Source organism: Myotis daubentonii, chromosome 2 (assembly GCF_963259705.1).
Source record: "Myotis daubentonii chromosome 2, mMyoDau2.1, whole genome shotgun sequence".
Classification (NCBI taxonomy): domain Eukaryota; kingdom Metazoa; phylum Chordata; class Mammalia; order Chiroptera; family Vespertilionidae; genus Myotis; species Myotis daubentonii.
The window spans coordinates 13,187,383-13,207,844 of record NC_081841.1 but is presented as its reverse complement, the minus strand read 5'-3'; the positions used below and the strand labels follow the sequence as shown (position 1 = coordinate 13,207,844).

General features: G+C 46.7%; 1 protein-coding gene across 4 annotated transcripts in view; it reads right to left on the bottom strand.

The window, feature by feature from the left end:
- Positions 1–1,190: 1,190 nt before the first annotated feature.
- Positions 1,191–20,462, bottom strand: part of APPL2 (adaptor protein, phosphotyrosine interacting with PH domain and leucine zipper 2) — a 43,250-nt gene continuing 23,978 nt past the window's right edge. For 2 of the 4 annotated variants that reach the window (XM_059681780.1, XM_059681781.1), the window contains 16 exons: positions 19,218–19,259; positions 19,043–19,101; positions 18,189–18,335; positions 14,031–14,113; positions 12,060–12,218; positions 10,868–11,056; positions 9,249–9,291; positions 9,110–9,166; positions 8,922–9,010; positions 7,760–7,918; positions 7,571–7,623; positions 5,898–6,072; positions 4,652–4,688; positions 4,325–4,465; positions 3,549–3,596; positions 1,191–2,304 (listed from right to left, as the gene is read on the bottom strand). In XM_059681780.1, the coding sequence (XP_059537763.1) occupies positions 2,170–2,304; positions 3,549–3,596; positions 4,325–4,465; positions 4,652–4,688; positions 5,898–6,072; positions 7,571–7,623; positions 7,760–7,918; positions 8,922–9,010; positions 9,110–9,166; positions 9,249–9,291; positions 10,868–11,056; positions 12,060–12,218; positions 14,031–14,113; positions 18,189–18,335; positions 19,043–19,101; positions 19,218–19,259 (1,616 nt within the window). In that variant the 3' untranslated portion in view covers positions 1,191–2,169. The remainder of the gene's footprint in view (positions 2,305–3,548; positions 3,597–4,324; positions 4,466–4,651; positions 4,689–5,897; positions 6,073–7,570; positions 7,624–7,759; positions 7,919–8,921; positions 9,011–9,109; positions 9,167–9,248; positions 9,292–10,867; positions 11,057–12,059; positions 12,219–14,030; positions 14,114–18,188; positions 18,336–19,042; positions 19,102–19,217; positions 19,260–20,462) is intronic. The other 2 variants (XM_059681782.1, XM_059681783.1) reach the window with 2 other exon arrangements.

Below are 20,462 nucleotides of genomic sequence, written 5' to 3'. Positions count from 1 at the left end.
ACTTGTCTCCACATTCTCACCAGTGCTTTTTTTTCCCTTCTGGATGATAGCTATTCTAATAGTTGTGAAATGTATTTTTGATTTGCATTTCCCTGATGATTAATAATGTAGAGCATCTTTTCATGTATCTGTGGCCCATTTTTAACCAGAGTGTTCTGCTGAGTTTTATGAATTCTTTATATGTTTTGGGTATTAGCTCCTTAATCAGATAAGATTTGCAAATATTTTCTCCCATTCAGTAGGTTGTCTTTTCATTTTGTTGATTTTCTTTGCTGTGCAAAATCTGTAGTCAGTCTCTCTCGTTTATTTTTGCTTTGGTGTCAGATTTTAAAAAATCACCACCAAGACCTATGTCAAGGAGCTTATTCTGTTTTTCTTCTAGGAGTTTTATGATTTCAGATTTTATATTGTCTTGATTTTGACTTAATTTTTGTGTGTGGTATACAATAGTGGTCCAGTTTTCCCAAGATCGTTTACTGAAGAAACTGTCCTATCCCAATTGTGTATTCTGAATACTAATGTTTTGTGGGTCATGCTTGCTAATAAGCTCAGTTAATTTTTTGTTTTCATTCTCTCAGGTGTTTTTGTGATTAGTCTTACTGTACTGAAATTCAGTCTTCATGCTTTTCTTAGGATTTGCATGCTTTGTGGCTTTGTTAAGCCATTCTTTCTTTAAACAAAAATTATTTTTTAAAGCTTGATTTTAGTTTCCAGCATTGTTCATGACTTGAGATTCTTCCCCTCCCACTCGAACAGTTCTAAGCAAGAAAAAGAAATTCAGAGGACTGTGGCTCTTGCGGCCTGTTAGAGAACTTCTGACCTGACATCATTATGATATGTATGTTGTAAGGCATTAGTGTGTCATTTCATACTGACTTGGACCAGCTCACTATGTCTCTGATGGTACACATTGTAGAAGTGGATTCCTCAGATGGATCCTATATAACATTAACTTAATTTGGGGTTGCAAAAATTGTTTTATTAACCCATCATTTTAAAAGCAACACCTGTTAAAAACTTGGCATTGAGATCCCATTACTCTACACAGGTTGAATATAGGTATTTTTTGATAGTCATCCTCTCTGCTGTGATTTCATTCTGCCCTAGTTTTTGCAAATAAAACTGTTAAAGCTATAAAACCAACTTTAGTTTTCTTCCAGGGATGTTCTAGAAAATAACCACAAAAAGCAAAAGAAACAGAACGATAGATTTATTTGCTAGCATTTATTGCTAGGTTAATTTATTACAAAGACAATAACATTCTGTTGAACTTGGTTATAATTAAACACACTGTACCAATTCAAGATCATTATACTTATTTCATGGGTAGAAGGGAATGGTGGAGTGGGCTGGGATGCCAGAGTGGAAATAGGAACTTTAAACCAACTGCTCTTCAAGTGAGTTTTAAAATTACTTGGCCCCTTCCTTGAGGAGGCTCTGGCTCAGAAGAAACAGGACCTGGCAGAGCTGTTCATGGTGATCCACCAATAAAAACAGTAACATCTAAAGGATCGTAAACTTCTGAATGCTGGTTCATTAAGGATCCACTGTAAAACTGAATATCTTTTGTGGTACTCATCTGCTAGTTTTTATTGCATGATGCCTGGAACAATGATCAAAACTAGACCTGCATTGCTGCTAGTGCTTGAGCCTCAGAGCAGGGCTCGGCACCTAACTGCACAGATTAATGCTTATTAGGTCCAATTATGAGACAAGCTTGATTATAAATACAATTTTCAGAATGACAGGCACTTAAAGCTTATTAAGTAAAATACAAAAATAGAGTATATTAATAGGAAATATTTAGTGTTTAATTATAAATCTAGGCTTTTGCCATTTTTAAAAAAGGATACTGGAAACTGAAAAAAGATGACATTCAAATAAAGTGAACGATGCATTTTCTCATAACTTTCAATCTGAGCGCTGAATAATAATCTAAGAAAAGGACTTACCACAAAGCACCTAAAATAACATTTGTAGATGGGTAGGACTGTTGTCAACCATTTCTTACTGTTTCCCTCCCAAGTCTCAGTACCAAGGCATCGAGAGTCCATTCCATAAGCGATTGTCAGCTTTCTGAAATCAGTTCGTGTGCCTGTGTATCAGAGAAGTTGAAAACCCTTAAGGAGGTAGCTCTCCTTGGGTGCTCTTCCCCCAAAAGCGCATGAGTTATGCTTCAGATTCTGCGCCTGTATTTTCGCGTGGACTTCCATCATTGTCCTCTGGTTGATCGTTTAATAGTACATATTTTCCATCATTGGTTAGTGGTACGGACAGCATTAATTGAGCCAATGCTTCTGGATCCTGAAGTTATGGGAGTTTAAGAAGGAGAAAAGAAAACACTTAAAATGCACTTAGCACCCCTTTGGCTTGGCTTCATGTTCTGTAGTCTGTCTAGCTTTATTCCTTCTTACTTGCCCATGTGTGTGCCTTCAGGTGGGTTTCCTTGCTTCTCTGAAAAAAACTCAATTACATTATTCCTAGAATCTAATAGGCCTTGGTTTTCCTCTCAGCCAAAAATATCACTACATAGCTAAGTCATAATAATCTTCCCAGAAAGAGTCCAAAGAGGACTTCCCTCACAACATATCTTTGTCTTTTGTCTCTTCACTGTTTTCTCTCTTTTAATCTACACTAAGAGTTTGCAAGCTATGGCCATCTGGCTTGTATTTGTAAACATTTTTTTGGAACACAGTCATGCCCATTCATTCCATACTATCTCTGGAAGCATTTGTGTTAAACAGCAGAGTTGAGGTCATTGAGACAGATAGTAAGCCCAAAAGGTTTACTATCTGGCCCTTTACAAAAAAGGTCTGCCAACATCTGGTCTAGACCATAAAATACGAACTTGCAGTGCTTGTCATTTCATGTACATCAGTCTCAGTCCTTGGTCCTTCTGCCCTCCCTGTAGACTAGAACCATAGGAATACGGTACTCACTAGCTACGTTAGTATTTAAATAAAATTTACAAATCCAGTTCCTCAGTCACACTAGCCACATTCGAGCTACATGTTTTCCATTACTGCAGAAAGTTCTCCTGGACAGTAACTCATAGAAGCCCTCCAGTGCTAGAACTGATCGTCTTGCTCACTGCTCTAATTCCAGGGTTTTTCTTCTTATAAATGGGGCTCTTAAAAACTTGCTGGGTGAATGAGACTGTAAGCTGCTGAAAGACAGGGAGGTCTGAATCTTCATTTCTAGTAAGTCTGGATGATGTGTGTCAGTGCTGCCGGCCTGGGACCACTAAGGAACAAGGCTTAGGAGCACATGATAGATGCTTAAGCTTGTGTCATCCTACTTTGAAAGACAGGAAATCTAGGCAACAGCAGCAAGCAACAAATAAGTAAAGCAAGAGCTACAGAAGTGATGTTTTTAAGAACTCCACACGTGTTGCCAATTAAGAATGTGGTTAGAATGCATAGAAAGGAAATCCCAAACTTGACCACACTGCCAAGTGAGCATCATTTCCCGTTTGGAGCGACACCCTGACATGTATAGGTCGGTATCTTTTGAGTAGCTGCTAAACAAAGCACTAAAGTGGACCTTACCTTCTGAACCTCATTGATTTCTTTTCCCAAATTAATAGCATAACATATCTGCAAAACACAAGAAAAGTGGTGTTTGGCAAAGGTAGAAAAGGATAAAGAATTTTAGGGGGGTGGGGAGAATGTGATTATAGAAGTACAATGAGGTCACTGTCTACTCATGTCAACATGAGTGTCTACTGTCCCTGGTCTCCTGTTGCCAATCTGTGCGTACAAAAAATACCCAGCCAGTGGAACTTGAAATTACTCCAGCGTTTGAAATTCTTAACAGGATGCTGTTCCCTTTTTCTTTTGGCCACATTAGCCACTGCATGCTCACACATATAGTGGCAAACAGGCACTTGCTAAAAGGACTGGTTAAATTTGATTAATTCTAAGTAGCGAATGCAGTCACAAAGTTTTTCTACTAAACAAGAGAACAGTTTAGATGTACTTTCTTGATGTCTGCTCCGTTGGTTTGCTCTCTGAGACTAGATTGTAACTTCTGCTTTGAGGGGAACCGCTTTTAACAATTACTGGTAGGTCTACTAAACAATTATTACTCAGCATTAAAGTTCTTCTGTGTTCAGTCTATTTTAGTTAATACGTATTTACCCGAGGGAAATTTTACTTCCAGGCAGTTTTCAGTGGGGCCTTCCTAGGAGGTATTATTATCTAAACTCAATGGGGACTTGGAGAATAATCAACTAAGTATCCAGGCAGTGGTGTAAAAAATGCCCTTTAAATAGCTTCCTTTTATACTTAGATCTTATGGAATCTTAAGATGAAAAAAATAAGACCTTTTCGCCTTCTGAGTTGCTTTCAAAAACATATGTGCTCAGAGACTCTCCGCCTGTGGATTCAGGCAAGCGGACCACAAAGCCAACCAGTCTCTTGTTTTCTTGATGAGCAGCGAACTGGGTGACACTGGTGAGCTCAAACTGGAAAAAGAAAGAATAGACTGAATATCACGCCACAAACTGGAACTAAACAACAGACAATGTCATCCTCCATGGAAAAAGTCATAAAAAGTGCACTATTAGTGGCAGTCATTTAACTTGTGTTTAAGGTGGTTACAAAGATGAATAGAAGTAATCACTGAAATTGGCAAGTGTGAGGATACTCACATTGGCTCTGGATACTTGAGTCTGAGGATCTATTAACCTGAAATGTTAACAGATACATTATGTCACAAACGTTGGATAAACTTAGAAGAGTGTGTGGGGCTGTCTCTGTACTTTTTTAATAGTGTTCTTTGATGCAGTATAGTTTCTCAGTGTTTTTATATATATTTGCTCTGATTTTTTGTGTGGAAATTATAAGAACAATGAACCAACAATGCCTATAAAAGATCCAGGACATACTTGGAGAAAAGCTGTCAATAAATATAAGTTTTATTCTTAAGAAGCCAATTCTTACAAGGTTTATAACAAAGGAAAAGGACTGATTTTTGCCAACACCCAGTTCACTTTTTTGAAGCTAACATTTACTGAGCAGTTTCTGTGTGCCAGTTGCAGTTGTAAATGTTTCATATCTATTCCTCATGACAACACTAGGAGGTGTAGATACAGATGAAGAAACCAAGGCACAGGGATTAAATAACTTGCCCAAGGTCATACAACTAGTAAATGCCAAAGCCGGAAATAAGCCCAGCCATTCTGGCGCTAATGCAATGCTGCTGTCCTATAGAAATAGAATGTAAACCTCATACATACATTTTTCCTGCACCCATTTACATTATTTAATCTAAAATATTAAATTAATGAGATGTTTTGTATTCTTTCTCGGGGTCAGGACGAGATCTTGGAGATTTGCTATATCCTGTTTTTACACTGACAACACATCTCAGTTCAGACTGGCTGCCTGTAGCTACAGAACTGGACAGCGCAGCTCCTGAAGCCTCTTACAGTTAACCATGTCCTGACCGTCGTTTGCCATGTTCATAAAGACCTTATTGCCTGAGCCCCCAAACCAGGTAGTTTAATTTCTTTACTTTCAGTCCAACAAATACTGAGCAGATTTTCTTGTGGTGGTCTAGTTATCTCAGGCAGTTTTATGTCCTATATTCATTGTTGTTATTTACAAATAGTATTCTCAGAAATGACAAAAACAAAACAACACACCTTCCATTTTCAAGTTCTGAGATGTAGAGAGTAACTCTAAAATGATGGCCATCTTATAAACAACAGGATTCACCCACCACTAAATTCCTAGATTATCATTAAGGGAGCATCTTCTACCCAGTACATCTTACAGAATCGAAATGGACATTTAATCCAACCAAATGCTCTAGTTATGAGCTGCAGGTGGGGGAACGTGCCTTCAGAGGGGACTGAGGAAGCTATAAGAAAGTCAGAGTGAAACCGCATGTACCTCAGCATCTGACTGGTGACCATCAGATGGGATTCTGTCATACGGAAGATGTTATGAATAGCCCGTGCCGCCAACACTTGTCTCATCGCCTCATAAATCACTTCGGTAGTGTCGTCTGTTTTAACTGCCATCGATCCCAAAAACCGAACTATAAACATCTGTTGCAAAAGAGAATCTGCAAGAGAGCATTTTCTGCTCAGGGTCACACTCATGTCCTGCCTGCTGACCTGCACCCAGCACCAGGGCTGCTGGTCTGAGCGCAGCTGCCAGAACTCAGGACTGGTCTGCTTTCTATGGAGGGCTTTCCACCCAAATCTCTGAATACTCTGATTTTACAAGCCCCACGCACACTGCCGAAGCTCTGAATCTCCTTCCTGTTGTCTACGCTTTATCTGTTTGGAACTACTTCCTTATACTAGAAAAAGCCCTGCTTTTTCTCCATGGTCTTAAGACCATGGTACCAGGTAAACAGCCTCCTGCACCAAACCTAGGTGCGTACACGAAGGTGGCAGTATATGCACCATATCTCTTCTCTGAAAAAAGGCTTTTTCCACTGGACAACAGAAATTCTTTCCTTTGGCCTATGGATTAAGTCCTCTTATAAAAGAAAACTTATTTGAAGAAAATAAGACCTGACGTTGGGTCTTATTTATGATTGAAGGGCAGTGATATGTTCCACAAACGAATGGAGATCGCAAACTAAGTGTGCTTATTTGAGTCCCTGAACTTCCAGTACTGGCTTCCTGATGACACTGTATCACCTGACAAAACTCAATGACGGCAAGTAACTGGCAGACCATGAAGACAGTTTAAAAGCTCTTTTTTTCTCTCAGAATAATTCATTTACCTACCATTTTAAACTAAGTCTTTTTGCCTAGTTGCCCTCCCATTAGTATCCTAGCCCCTAAAAATAACCTAGGAAAATATAACTGAAATGGTTACTCCCATATGAAGCGTTTTTACAAGTTTGAAAATTTTTGTTCATAAACTGGACTGCATTAAAAGTCAGCTAGACATAAGTGGAGAAGAGGTTTGAGGCAACATTTTTTTTTTTTTTTGCCTAAAGGGTTAAGAAGTGCCAATTCTCAAGTCCTCCTTTTACATGTAAGTAAGTGGCACTTCATTCTGATGGTGTTCTCAGGCTCCAGTCCTGCCGCTGGGTTTCAATGAGGTCTTTCCAGCTCTTCTAGCTACTCAGTTGCCTTGGCTGGGAACTCGAGTCCTCTCTGTGGAGCAGGAGGTTATGGTCAGCTCAACTGAGTATGTTCTGATGTACATCGGGATGTAAACCAAACAAGATATGAATTTAAACCAATAACATTCATGTGATCTTAAAATTCAGGAAGGAATGATTTGTGGTTTTGGTTTTCTGAAATGAAATAGCACACGTGTGACTCAGGCTGCATTTTTAGGCGATCATTTTATCTTCTGAATTTGTTTTTGTAATTGACACCAAATTTAGTTTGGGCAACTTTCAATGCAGGAGGGCGGAAGGTGTGAATGTGGCTAGCGGTGCAACAGCTTCCCGTCAGTTTGTACCCAAGTCCTAATGAGTTCTCAGAGAACAACGAACATATTTCAAGTCCCCGCTCTCTAGAACGTGATGTCACATCTTGTTTGAGTGCCCTGGCCACTGTGCGGAGGAGAGAGTAAGTATACCAAACACCACGTACCTTCTGCCTCTGGGAATGCGTCATCCTCAGTCTCACCAAAAGGGTTCATCCGCCTGGGGGGAGCAGAGTCAGAGTCACTTCAGGTCAGTGCGGGGACACTTAGCACTAAGCTCTAAGGCAGAATGGCCGCAGCCTCTGGAGGGGCCATGTTTATGTTCATTTCTCCCAGAGGCCTCCCGCGGCACATACCTGCTCCCTCTGTTCTGATCAAGGAATTCTGTCGCAGGAAGTACGATATCGAACTGAATGGGTGTTCCAGGCGCAATCAGTTCTTCAGCTTCAGGTACACTGACTGCTGCTTTGGGAACAGTGCTGTCATTTTTCACCTCTGAATTTTCCAGGTTCTGGCTGGAGTATAGGAGAGAAGAGGGGAAAAATAAATCCATTTTAATCCTATGCCTTTACAATCCAGTGAATAATGTTGAATGCTGATGGAGACTTCCGTCAGGCCTTCACACCATTCTACAAGTATTCTCTGGAAAACTTCATTCCTTGGCTGAAATCCTTCAGATCTCGCCACTACCTACAGGTGGCTCTGCTGCAGAGCGTTCTGCACTGCTGTCCTGCTCATCGCATTACAACTGGTTTCCTGTTGGTATCTGTCTCCCTGGGAGACAGTTTTTTGAGGGCAGGGGTTATAGCTAAATAATATTTATTACTTGGTACCTAGTAATAGCAGAAATGTTAACAGAATGAATAATATTTCTTGGCCTAGCATTCAACCACAACCTGGCTCTCATTTCTCCTGGAGCCTCCTTCTCCACTCCCTTAATGCGTTCCCCCCCCCCCCCCATAGTTACAGCAAGCACACCATATGCTCTTCCTCTCTGTCTCCATCCCTATTACGCTGCTCACCCAACCCTCTTGTACTTCAAACACCAGCTCAAATTCCTAGTCATTCTTTAGACCTTTCAAGCCAGGCTGACGCTCTCCCTCTGCACTCCTGTGGTTCTCAGTAAGTCACAGGGACAGTCTTGTGCCTCCTGAGCTACTCTGGTTCTGACTATGCCACCCCTGTTCTCAAAGCCTTCAGCTCTGCTCCACTGTGTGTTCTGGTTCCTCAATAACTTTGCTGATGCTGCTAGAACATGCGGGGGGACCTCCTGACCAGCAGGGCCCTCGGGCGAGTCCTGTGAGCTCGGGCTGCAGCAGTGCGGTCCAGGGGAAGGCTGGACGACGGCAGGCAGGTCTGAATCCCGGCTGCACTCACCTGTGCTGTGCGCACGGGAACCTTCCTGACCAGTTACTGCTTCCGCGGGACACCACCCGGGGGCTTGTGAGGATGAAATAACTTCTGTCAAGTTCCTAATTCGGCTCCACAAAAGCTAGCTTTCCTTTGTCCGTTAGTTACCTGGGGCAGGAACTTTCTTGCTTTTTTCTAAAACTTGTAATGGGAGTCACTGCTTGGAGAGCCGTCTCATTCAACTTGATGGCGACTGCCTAAAAATCCACAGGGAGACAGGCTCAGTCCCGGGAGGCAGCCGCTTACCTTTCAGGCTAATTAAAGGGTGAGGTGCAGGGCAAGTGGCTGGTCATTACCTCGGGGTTGTCAGTCAGGTAGATCTGCCTGGAGATGTTGTTGATTGCACATATCCACTGTGGAGGACATTAAAAAACCTGCTGAATCCCGGAGTCCCCCACTACATTGAGAAGGAAGTGAAACAAACAAAATCTTTACCTCTTCATTCTCCTTTCTGCTTTCTGCCTGGAGGATTATTCCCCTGAAATAAAGTGCATCCAAGTAAGTGCTTCCCAGATGGCAGGGACTGACCATTATTCCACAAAACTGAACTCCACTGGGGCCCCGAGGGGAAAGGGCAGGAAGGCAGCAAAATGGGAAGGAGAGAATGGGTTTCTGGGTCTGGCTGTCATCTGGACAAACAAACGCTTCCCTGAGCGTTGGCTTTCTCATCTGTAAACTGAGCAGGCTGGGCTCAGACCCACTGGCCCAGGCCTGTGATTCTCACAGTGCGGACCATCCTCTGGCCCCGCTTAGATGATCCCAGGCCACCAGTCACCCCTCCCAACCACACCCAAAGAAGGAACAGCAGCCACTCCACTCCTCCCCAAGAACGGAAAAGCCTGCATAAGGAGGGCTGGGAATACAGACAAGAACTACTGCTCAGCCTTTGTGGGGGTTTAACTCTGAAGGGCTCCACATCCCGTTCCTCTATCCCCGTCTCATCTATGGGGGGACCTCATCCCCATTTCACATCTGAGAAACAGGCCCAGAGGACTAAGTGACTGTCTAGGACAGGGGTGGGCAAACTTTTTGACTCGAGGGCCACAATGGGTTCTTAAACTGGACCGGAGGGCCGGAACAAAAGCATGGATGGAGTGTTTGTGTGAACTAATATAAATTCAAAGTAAACATCATTAAATAAAAGGGTACGGTCATTTTTTTTTTTTTTTTTTAGTTTTATTCATTTCAAACGGGCAGGACCCGGCCCACGGGCTGTAGTTTGCCCACGGCTGGTCTAGGAGCATGGCTAGATTCCGGGCATCTTCATTCCCAGCTCATTTCTGCACTTTATTTCACTCAGGGAGGAAGGAAGATGCCCTGCCAGGGTGGGAGAGGAACCGGTCAACACTACCAACACTGCCCACCCTCCCGATGCCAGAGTTCAGATAAAATCTCAACTCGCAACCCCAGCAGAGCCAATGCCAGCAGGGCGGCTCTGACAAGGACGGGCCACCCTCTCCGCCAGGCAGGGGAACCCAGAGCACTGCCCACCTCCTACCCCCTGGGGCTCTGCATCCCTTGGAGCACCGCCAGAGCCCTGCTCTAAGTGAGGGCTCCCACTGGGATGGGGTCTACGTGAACGACTGCAGGCTGCCATCGGGAAAGGAGGACCTCGGGGCCCGGGGTGGATGGGGACAGCATGCTGAGGAGTGACCCTCCCGCAGCTGAACGTCCTGTTCACGTTTCAGCTGGAAACACCGACTCCTCAGGCAGGTCTTCCTTCCTTCCTGACTCCTCCTCGTCCCTGCCTCCCACCAATACAAACACAGATGCTTGTCTAAGGAGCGGTGAGGCCTACCCACAGCCTTCTGTGAGAACAGAACCTGTGCCCACACACAGCCACCTCTGTCACTCTGACACGTCGGTCACCGGCACTCCTTGTGGAAGGCAGGTTGGGTCCCATATGGGTCATGTGCCTAAAGAACACGGAACCACCCTCCCAAGGGCCACGCTGCCCAGACAGCCGCTCCCACGGAGGAATGAGCCAGGAGGCCCCGGGCAGGGGTGCGGTCACTACTCTGGTTCTCCACCCACGTCAAACCCGCGTGACATACGATTTCCCATTGGGGGTGGTGATCTGGAAGCAGTAGCGCCGGTCCTCACAATCCACCGCCATCACGGAGCAGCCGTCCAGGTCCTGGATCAAGCCGCCGGCCACGGCTCCCCTGGGCTGGCACATGAGGTTCCCGCCTTGGGTGAAGAAGTAAAGCCGCTCCCAGGAGGTGCTGACCAGCCCTGTTTTACTGCGAGGATGTGTGCAAGCCCATTGGTATCGGGAAACGTGAGTGGCACCCACAGTTCTGCTGCCCTCTGTGGGGATCAGTCACATTTGACAATGGGTTCCTTTAAAGCAAAACTGCGTTGGAAATAATTAAAGTGCACAGAGCAGCAGAGATGTGCAACTGAGCTTGGAGGATCTGGGAGATGGTGGGCCAGCTCACCCGGGATGCCAGTCCCAGGGCCGACTCCAGGAAGTGAGCGGTGCGCCCGCCCCTCAGCCAGACGAACAGAATTAGTCCGTCACCATTGGAACGGAAACCTGGAAGGTCACTTCTCTAAGACATGGAGCTGCACTGCTCGATAGCTACTTACAGTCACCAGGGTCACCTCTGGTATAAGAATCTCGGGGGCTTTCACAAGACTCAGTTTTGTCCCAACTGGATGTTATTCTTGTTTTGTGGGCTGTTTACAAGAGGAAAGTCCAGTTCCCGGCAAAGAACACCAGGACCTCGTGGAGTTTTCTATCACTCGGCCTGTGATCAAGCTTACAAACCCTTGGGGGGCTCTTCCCAGCACGAAAACCACCGACGGTTCCTCTGCGCAGACCCTCCAGTGCGGGGGATTAAATGCACACCCATGCAGTGTTTACTGAGCAGTGACTATGTGTGAGGCGCTAGGTTTCCTGCCCCAATAAGTATAATTTTCAAAGAGGGTCATAGCGATCATTTGAGTGCTTTCTGCCTGCTAAAAACAACCTTATTCAACCCTTGTAGCAACTTTATAATGCAGGTGCAGTTATCAATTCTATTTTATGGATGAGGCAACCGAGTCCCCACCAACGGCCATGATGACCAGGAACAGGGGTGGCCTGTGGTGTCTTGGAGTCCACAAGCTGGGTTCTTACTCATACGACTGTTCCTACGTCCCAGGCAGGAGGGGTGCTGTAGTGGGAGTTCCCCCCCAACACTCTCTCATGGGGCACTCAGCTCTTCAGCCACTCCGCGGGGCGGGCAACGGCATCCTCACCTTCGAAGGTTAAGGTAGCCGGCCTTCTGGATGAGGTTCCTGTTGATCGGTGGTGCAGCTACATCGAAGTCTGGCGTGTAAACACATTCGTCCACAGAAAGCAGCTCTTGCTGGGACACCCTCATCTTTTCTGCTTCGGCTTCCAGTTCCACCTGAATGCTTAAGACAGAAGGTGTCCGTCCGGTCAGCCACTCAGCGCTGGGCATCAGATGGCAGAGCCGCAGCTCTCCACCTCTCTCTTAGGCCTGGAAGCCGGAGCTTAGACACTCCGGGATGCATTATTCTGTGCTCACATGATTGCTGTTTTAAAACAACACAAGGGTCCCACTGGACAACGCCTGAACCCAGCTAAACAGTTGCTCTGCTGGCAAAGGTGTCATGCTCAGAACTGCCGATACAAACGTTAGGAGAAAAGCTTCAATGAGCCCATTCTTAGGGGAGGCACATGCAGGCTTCCTGTGAAAGGGCCGGAAAGGCGAGGACAGCAGTCATTCCCGCTCACTTTGGTTTAGGCAAGAGCCAGGAGATGGCCACTGGAGAGGGGAAACTGACCAGGAGTAGGACCAAGGTGCACCAGCAAAGCCAGGGCAATGCTCTTCCTTCTAAGATAGACAGCCACATGCCTGCCCCACCCGGTGGTGACAGGATGGGCTACAAAGGCCTGAACAGGGCCCATCCATCGGAGAAAGCAAACTTTAGAGGCGTGTTCCATTCTCCACCGTGTGGAAGGAGGTAAGACAGAATCACAGATGTTAAAACAGAGGGGACCTTGGGGGCCAGCTGCCTGGTGTTTCACAAGTGAGTTCCTCAGGATGTTCTCTCAAAGGGTCTGCAGTGAAGGCAGTTTGGGCTTGCACGCTCATACTCTGCTGTAGGAGATCCCAGGTCCGCCGCCTGCACCGTGTTTAACGCAGCAGCTGGGTGCAAGCCGCCTTCCAGGGGCGGGCTGGCTACTCTGACATTTGAATGAAATGACGGGACTCCATGGCTGATGGCCTGGGGCCACGCCAGGTGGAGAGCAACCCTCATTAGCTACCCCTGCTTGTCACTGCCAAGGCTAGGAGAATGGAATATGCGGGAAAAGCAGCAGTACAAGAGAAGGAAGGTGGGAGGGAGCCAAAGCTTTACAAAAACACCTAGTTTCTTACGCTTTTGTGGGGGATAAAACTCTAAGGACCCGATGAAGGTAATAATTTTCTCCCCAGAGAAATACTCATGTGCACCAACAAGACAGACATATTTCTATACCCCAGAAATAATGAAAAGCACTCAAGGAGCCATATGTCTGACTTCTGAATGAAATAAGCCCGGTGCTGGGGGTGCCTGGAGCCTCCACTGAGCTCACCATCACAGGCGCTGACAACAGCAGGCAAAGGGAATCAGAGCGGCCACAGCATCATTAAGGGTGGCAGGGCTGTCTGGAGAGAGGATGCATTTTTTAAAAAAAATAAGCAATCGCAAGACTGAACTCCAGGTTGTTAAATTAATTCAAAAAGGCTTACTTACTGCCTTGTTTATCATACATTAGTGTGATGATCTGAAGTTCCTAAAACGTTGCAGCACTTCTGGCTGCTAACCTGTTAGCTCTCCAAGAAAGGAACAAGGCACTCTCTCCACAGCAAGTCCAAACCGGACTGAGGCTTCTGACATGTGAAACCTGATTGTTACGGAAGAAGATCCGAAGGACTCTGACTTAATAGGAAAGTACCCCTGTGGATCCTTTAATCTTTTATTGATTTATAATCTGTAAATGTAGTGGATAGGACTGCGGGCTCCACATAAGCTGGGAAATGCAGAAATCATTCCCTTTAACCACACTATTCACAAATGTCGGGAGCTAAGAAGGCGCTGTTCCTGGGAGTTCAGGGAGTGGATAGCAGCTGCAGGGGACCCCCTACCCCCACCCCCACCGGAGAGGCTGATTTGGCAGAAAGCAAAAGCACCAAGACCCCAACTGGAGTGCAGCATTACCTTTGAACCATGTCTGACACGGAGGATAAGAAGTTGTCCATACTTTGGGAAAACATCGCTGCTCCCTTCTTGAAAAAGTTAATCTGAAAGATATAATTACGATATTCTGAAAATCGTTCAGGAAAGTGGATGGCTGAGTTCATGGACTGTGAGACTGACAGCGGGCGCGGCTGACCCTGGCTGCCCGGCTCCTCGCCCGCAGCACTGGCGGCATCTCCATGAGCCCCACCCCACCGGCTGAGAGTTATTCCCAAAGCCCCGAGTGCGTGTGGAGAAAGGGGATGGTGAAACCTGCTATTCTGTAAAAAGTCTGTAAAGCTCAGGAATCATGTAAGTGAAACACTTGGCATATACCAGGTGTGTCAGTAATCACTACTGGTCATTTTGATATTGTCAGCCTTTTTCCTGTGTGAATTCTGGATAGTGGGTTTCTAGGACAAGGATTAGGTCTTCTTCACCTTTGCATCTGTAGGGGATACATCGGTGTGACAGTAACATGCACAGCACCAACAAGAGACAGACAAGCAGCAGGAGGTTCTCAGAGAGGCGAGGGCCGCCATCTGACTGGCCCACCCCGAGCCACGGGCAGCTCTGAGCACAGGCTGCAGGGCGACACGGCTGCGGAATTCCAGAGGGAAAGCTGGGCCGAAGGCTCCTCCAACCCCGACATCAGCTGAAGGGGGACGTGTACGTGAAGGAAGCAGGCGGCCCTGGCACTGCATGGTGCTCCCATGTCTACAGTGGGTGCTCTCTCTGCCCAGGGGAGACCTGAGGACTACAGTTTGAAAATGAAACTGCTATTGCTGGCTTTTTGGGAAACAACAGAAGGAATTCCTTGTTTCTGTGATTCCTGGGTATTCACTTCCCAGAAGGCCGGGGTCCCTGACAAGCCCTGAAGGGCAGGGGCACGGGAAAGAGAAGAGGACTACCTCTGTGCCTTTCTGACATCAGCAACCATCCCTCCCCAAAAGCTCAAGCTTCCGTCTCTGTAAGGCTGGGCCATTAAAAGTCTGAATGTGGTGCGAGCCGCTCCATTTGCACCCCTGACTGTAGGGAAGTGATGGTTGCAAACCTCTGTCATGAGAAAGAGAGAACACTCAGCTTGGACATGGGTATCCGCTCAGGTCAGAGCTGGTCTGTCTGATCTGGAAGCAGCCCCTGCCTGGCTGGTGAGCACAGACACTGACCTCTCACCCCAAGGAGACTAGCAGGAGTCACCGGCACGGCCCTGAGGCCAGGGAGGCATGCACACACCTGTCCTTAGTTCTCACAGCACAGAAACAGATGATGATTGGATTACCCTAATGCAAAGTAATCCACGCGGGGAGAGGTTCTGGCCCTGTGATCTCTGAATCAGAGAGAGAGGAGCATTCTGAATCCTTGAAATGTTAAATATCAAAGTCCACTGAATGAGCATTATGCATTTCTAAGGGTACAACTTCATGCTGGTTTTCCTTCACCTTCCCCTCCCTCAATTCCACACACCAGTCCATGTCTGAGCTCCTCCACTATCCTCTAAGCTCCTAGGGCAGGGCTCATGTATTCCCTCAAAAATCTGATGAATGGGTGGAAGGCAGGGATGAGATACTGGCTTCCACAGCCACGTCACATACTGCTTATCCTGCAAATACTACGTTGGAGTTCATTTGTGTGCCCTCATAAACCTGGACAGGCTGACAACGCCTCAGTTGGTTTGCAGGAGGGAGGACCAGTCATGACTTAACTGAAAACCTGTTTGCCTGGGGCCAGGGAAGGCAGAAATGGAGTCAAACAACCTCCACTATGGTGGGTGGTGGTGAGAAGTCTGATTCAGAGGAAAGTCATCCAAAGACCAAAGTTCACACGCCTTCATGAGCAGTGGGAAGTACAATGGTCAAACGATCAGCAGCCAGCAAAGGTGATGCTCAACGAACGCTGATTTAAAAGGGCTGCTTCAGAATTATTCAAAGAGTCAGGGGTTAGACAACAACCTGGACTAAGAGAAACTACAGTTTCACCAGGATTAAAAAGTCTGCAGGGTGAGGGACTATTTGGTCTTGTGTCTTAAAATCTAGACACTTTTCATCTGAAAAATGAAATGTGCCATCCTCAGTCCCCAACAACAGTGTGCTCTGTTCTGCTTTCCCAGGCATGGGCCGCATTCGTGCTGCTGTGCCCATAGTCCCTCTACCTCCCCACCCCCCACCCCATGCCCCCTGTGGCCAGCAGCATTCGCTTCAAAGGTCCAGGCTGGGGGAACTGGTGTAGTTCTCAGCCATGAAGAGTGAAAGCAACCGGATAAAACCCATCCTTTAGCTCTTTTAGGGACCCTCCTCCACCCAGGCTCCCAGGCTGCAGCCGTGCATCTTTCTGAGACTAAGTTCCAGACACTCCCTGACCCTGGGGCTCTAATGGGCAGGGATTACTGCTCCAAAGGCCAGGCCTGTCAGTCCAGGGAGGATGACTCCTCAAGCACTGGCAACATTTCCCCACGCCCTTCGTGCCCAGGTGTTAAGTAGAGAGCAGAGGGTACTGGCATTCTCTAACAACAGGATATCCACCAGGGCAGAGGTGCAATGTTTGATGGAAGAAGAGAGGGGGCAACAGAGAGGACACACATGTGGGCACAAGTGCCCATGGTGAGGAAGCTCGACCAACCCAAGGATTTGCTGAGGGCTGCAGCCCACAGCTGGGCAGTGCTAGTTTTTGGCTTAACCCAGCTTACTCAGATGACACCGAAAGATTACACTGTTCTATTAAATAGAGGGCATAAGCTGACTTTAGTGTCTGCATTATTCAGCAAGGTAATAACCATATTCAGATGACAGACAACTGAATTTGGATGTTTAAAAATCTTCTCTTGTTCCTCCTTTCCCTGAATGAAAGTGATGTGCTTTTTAAAAATGTATGTATTTTGCCGAAACCGGTTTGGCTCAGTGGATAGAGCGTCGGCCTGCGGACTGAGGGGTCCCAGGTTCGATTCCGGTCAAGGGCATGTACCTGGGTTGCGGGCATATCCCCAGTGGGAGATGTGCAGGAGGCAGCTGATCGATGTTTCTCTCTCATCGATGTTTCTAACTCTCTATCTCTCTCCCTTCCTCTCTGTAAAAAATCAATAAAATATATTAAAAAAAACCAAAACAAAACAAAACAAAATAAATAAAAATGTATGTATTTTTAGCCCTAGCCAGTTTGGCTCAGTGGATAGAGGCATGGCCTGTGGACTGAAGGGTCCCGGGTTTGATTCTGGTTAAGGGCACATACCTTGGTTGCAGGCTCGATCCCAGCCCTGGTCAGGATGTGTGCAGGAGGCAACCAATTGATGTGTCTCACATCGATGTCTCTCTCTCTTCCCCTCCCTTCCGCTCTCTCTATAAATCAATGGAAAAATATCCTCGGGTGAGGATTAACATAAAAAACAATATGTATTTTTTCAATGTATTATGAAAATAATAGGTGCTCACACGTAAGTTTTTAAGTTGCTGACTTTTCCTTCTCAACATTTTGCTTCCTCACATCCCTTTCTGTTCCTAGATCAGAGAAGGTTCCCAGATGCGTTTCTCACAAGCCGGAGTGAGTCTGGAGTCAATGTAAGTGGGGCTAACGCAGGGCAGGGATGGCGGGCAAGGCTGGTGCCACTCGCCTCACATTCCCACCACTCCTGTCCCTGCCAGGCTGGTGCCACAATCAAGGCCCCATCCTGAACCTGGGACCTCCCTGCACACAAACACTCTGCAGTGATTTCATCAATCACTGGCAACATTTCCCCACGTCCTACCGGCCCAGGTGCTGGCATTCGCCTCAGCCACACATCACGAGAACAGCCCACCGAGGTGACTACCACACCGAGCAGCGGAGTCCTAGCTGGTGAGCCTGGCTCCGCAGCCTGCACAGGCAGCTGCTTCTCAGACAATCGGGCCCGGCCTCCTGTCATTGGATCAGAGACAAGGACCATGCCAGCTCCTGCCCACAGGAGGCACGGGATCAAGGCCATCATTTCCTGCGTGTCCAGCCCACCGCAAGCTCTCCAGGTGCCGAGCTTCCGAGAGCTTCTGCGAGGCTGTGCACGTGTTTCCTCCTCTGACGCTGCTTGTGCGGCCCCTGTGCTCCCTCAGCAGAAGGCCGCGCTGCCCTCCACAGCTGGCGTACGTCCTACGCCTGAGGGGAAGGACTGCCTACCTGTCCGTGGGCGAAGCCCACCATGGGCTCCATCATGGCCATGCGCTTCCTGTACTGCAGCGCGTTGAGGGCGCAGTAGTACTGAAGGGACGAAAGGTGCTGTTTCCGCCGGGCAGCTGCCACCTCCTTCACCACCTCCGTCTTCACCTGGTTAAGAGGTGAAAGGAAAACGGCACTTTGGCTAACGGCCGTGGCAATTCTGTAAGAGCACGCAGCTCCAAACCATGCCGATTTCTACATGAGAACCATTTTTGTAACAAAGAGAATGAAGCACAGATAAGGTTCCACCTCATGTGTTTAAATATCCAAATTAAAAATAGTAAAGGGATAGCATGTCCATGTTGTGAGGCTGTACTGGGTGGAGCCAGTCCCTTCTCCTGGTAGCACTCCCAGCGCCACACTCGTTAGGAAAACAACATGGCCAGTCGCTTAAGGCCACACACATTCTGGGTCCCCTGTGAGACTACTCTAAGGAAATCATGTGACAGAAATGAAAGGTACGTGCCTGAAAATACCCATTATTATTTACAGTAAGTAGTGAGTTAAAGAGTCAGAGCCAACAAGTGCCTGAGTGCCTATGACTCAATCACGTGAGGTGCCCAGCTTACGTTAAAATCATAGTGTGACTATAATTTTACAATGGTCCCAAGTTGATGTTTAAAAACTAACTTTCAAAGCTAGAATTAGGAAGTGAAAAATCTACTTTAGGGGATTTAGAATAAAAAATTTAAAAATCTATGTATAGGAAAAAAGAGAAGAAATTCACCAAGATACCCTCAATGCCACCAACTCACAAGGGAAGGCACAAAAGGAGTGACGTAAGAAGTGAGAACATGTAAGGGAGGTGTTCTCACCTTTTCATTCTCCTTTTTCTTAGGAAGCCTGCTATATTTTGCCATTGAGAGGTCATGCTCTAAAAGTAAAGAGACATGTTAGCACCCAGACAGGTTGAAAGGCAAGAACCTTTCATTCGGTGTCTCTGCCCACAGACTCACTAAACCCACACACAAGAATGGGGAGGGTGCCTACCAGTGCTGGCGAGTCCGAAGAGATCCTTTAACGTGCTTACTTCTGCACAAGAGAAAAGAGATGTCTTAGAGCAGAGAAACAAAGCAAGCCGGTCCAGAGCTGCGTGCTTGCCCAAGGAAAGAAAGCCGTCCATGAGGACGGGAAGGCGCTGCCAGCACCTCAGGCCCTCGGCCCTCATGGGGCCCTGGCCTGGCTGGGACTCCTGGTCTCACTGGAGCTTGTGGCTTCAGCTGCACCCCACACCCAGGGACCCTGACTGCCCATGGAGCATGGAGCAGTTCTCTCCAGACAGCCTGTGAGGATCTACGAAGGAGAGGGCACTCGAGGACCAGGTGAAGGGCACGGTGGCAGGGACTATGCATGGAGACCTGGAGTGTATGTATAAGCTCCGCCTCTTCAGCCCCCACTGTGTTCTCAGACATCTCTCCTCAGAACGCCCTGACTATACCAAACCCTAGAAATTTCCTGTCATTGCCATTTTAAAACCTGACAAAAGAACACGGGGTGCTTGTTTTAACGAAAAAGATCTGAAGCAATCCAGTGTACTGTACTTTCAGCAAGCCAACACCAACAACCATTACCCCACGTGGGCGCTACCCCTTCACATACAAAGGTGGCTAAACAAAGTCCAAGACAACCCCCCAAAAACATCAATGAGAGCAATGGGAGTCCAAGGTTAAACACTTAAAAACACAGACACCTAAACAAAATTGATGCTTTACAATTTTAACACTCTCCATCTCTACTTCCTCAAAGCCCAGCATTTTCACATCATCTACACTGCTTTTCAGTTTACTTCAAAACTGCCTCCAGCTTTTCAATTTCTCTTCATATTATTTCTTGATATCAGGATACTTTCTCGCATTTTCCCTTCTTTCTCTCTCCCTTTTTCTTCCTATTGGAGCAGAGCTGTGATTTTTTCCTTACCAATTTAAATAGCTTTCTTAATATTTCTTGTGCGGCCCTCATCCAGATTCCATACTTGTATTGGTGGGCAAACGAGTGAGGCAGCAAAATGAAACACCACCATCAGGGATGGAGGGTGTGGGGGGGTGGGAGGCGCCAGATTCTAAACTGGTTCTGATGCTAACTCAAGTATGACCTGCACCAACGCTTCAAATTTTTCCTGGTGTCATCAGAAAAGGACACTTTAACTTTTTTCATTGATACTCTCCTTAAAAAAAAAAATAATCACCATCCTGGGTAAATATTCCTAATCCATGTTTAGCTCTCCTGGAGTCATGA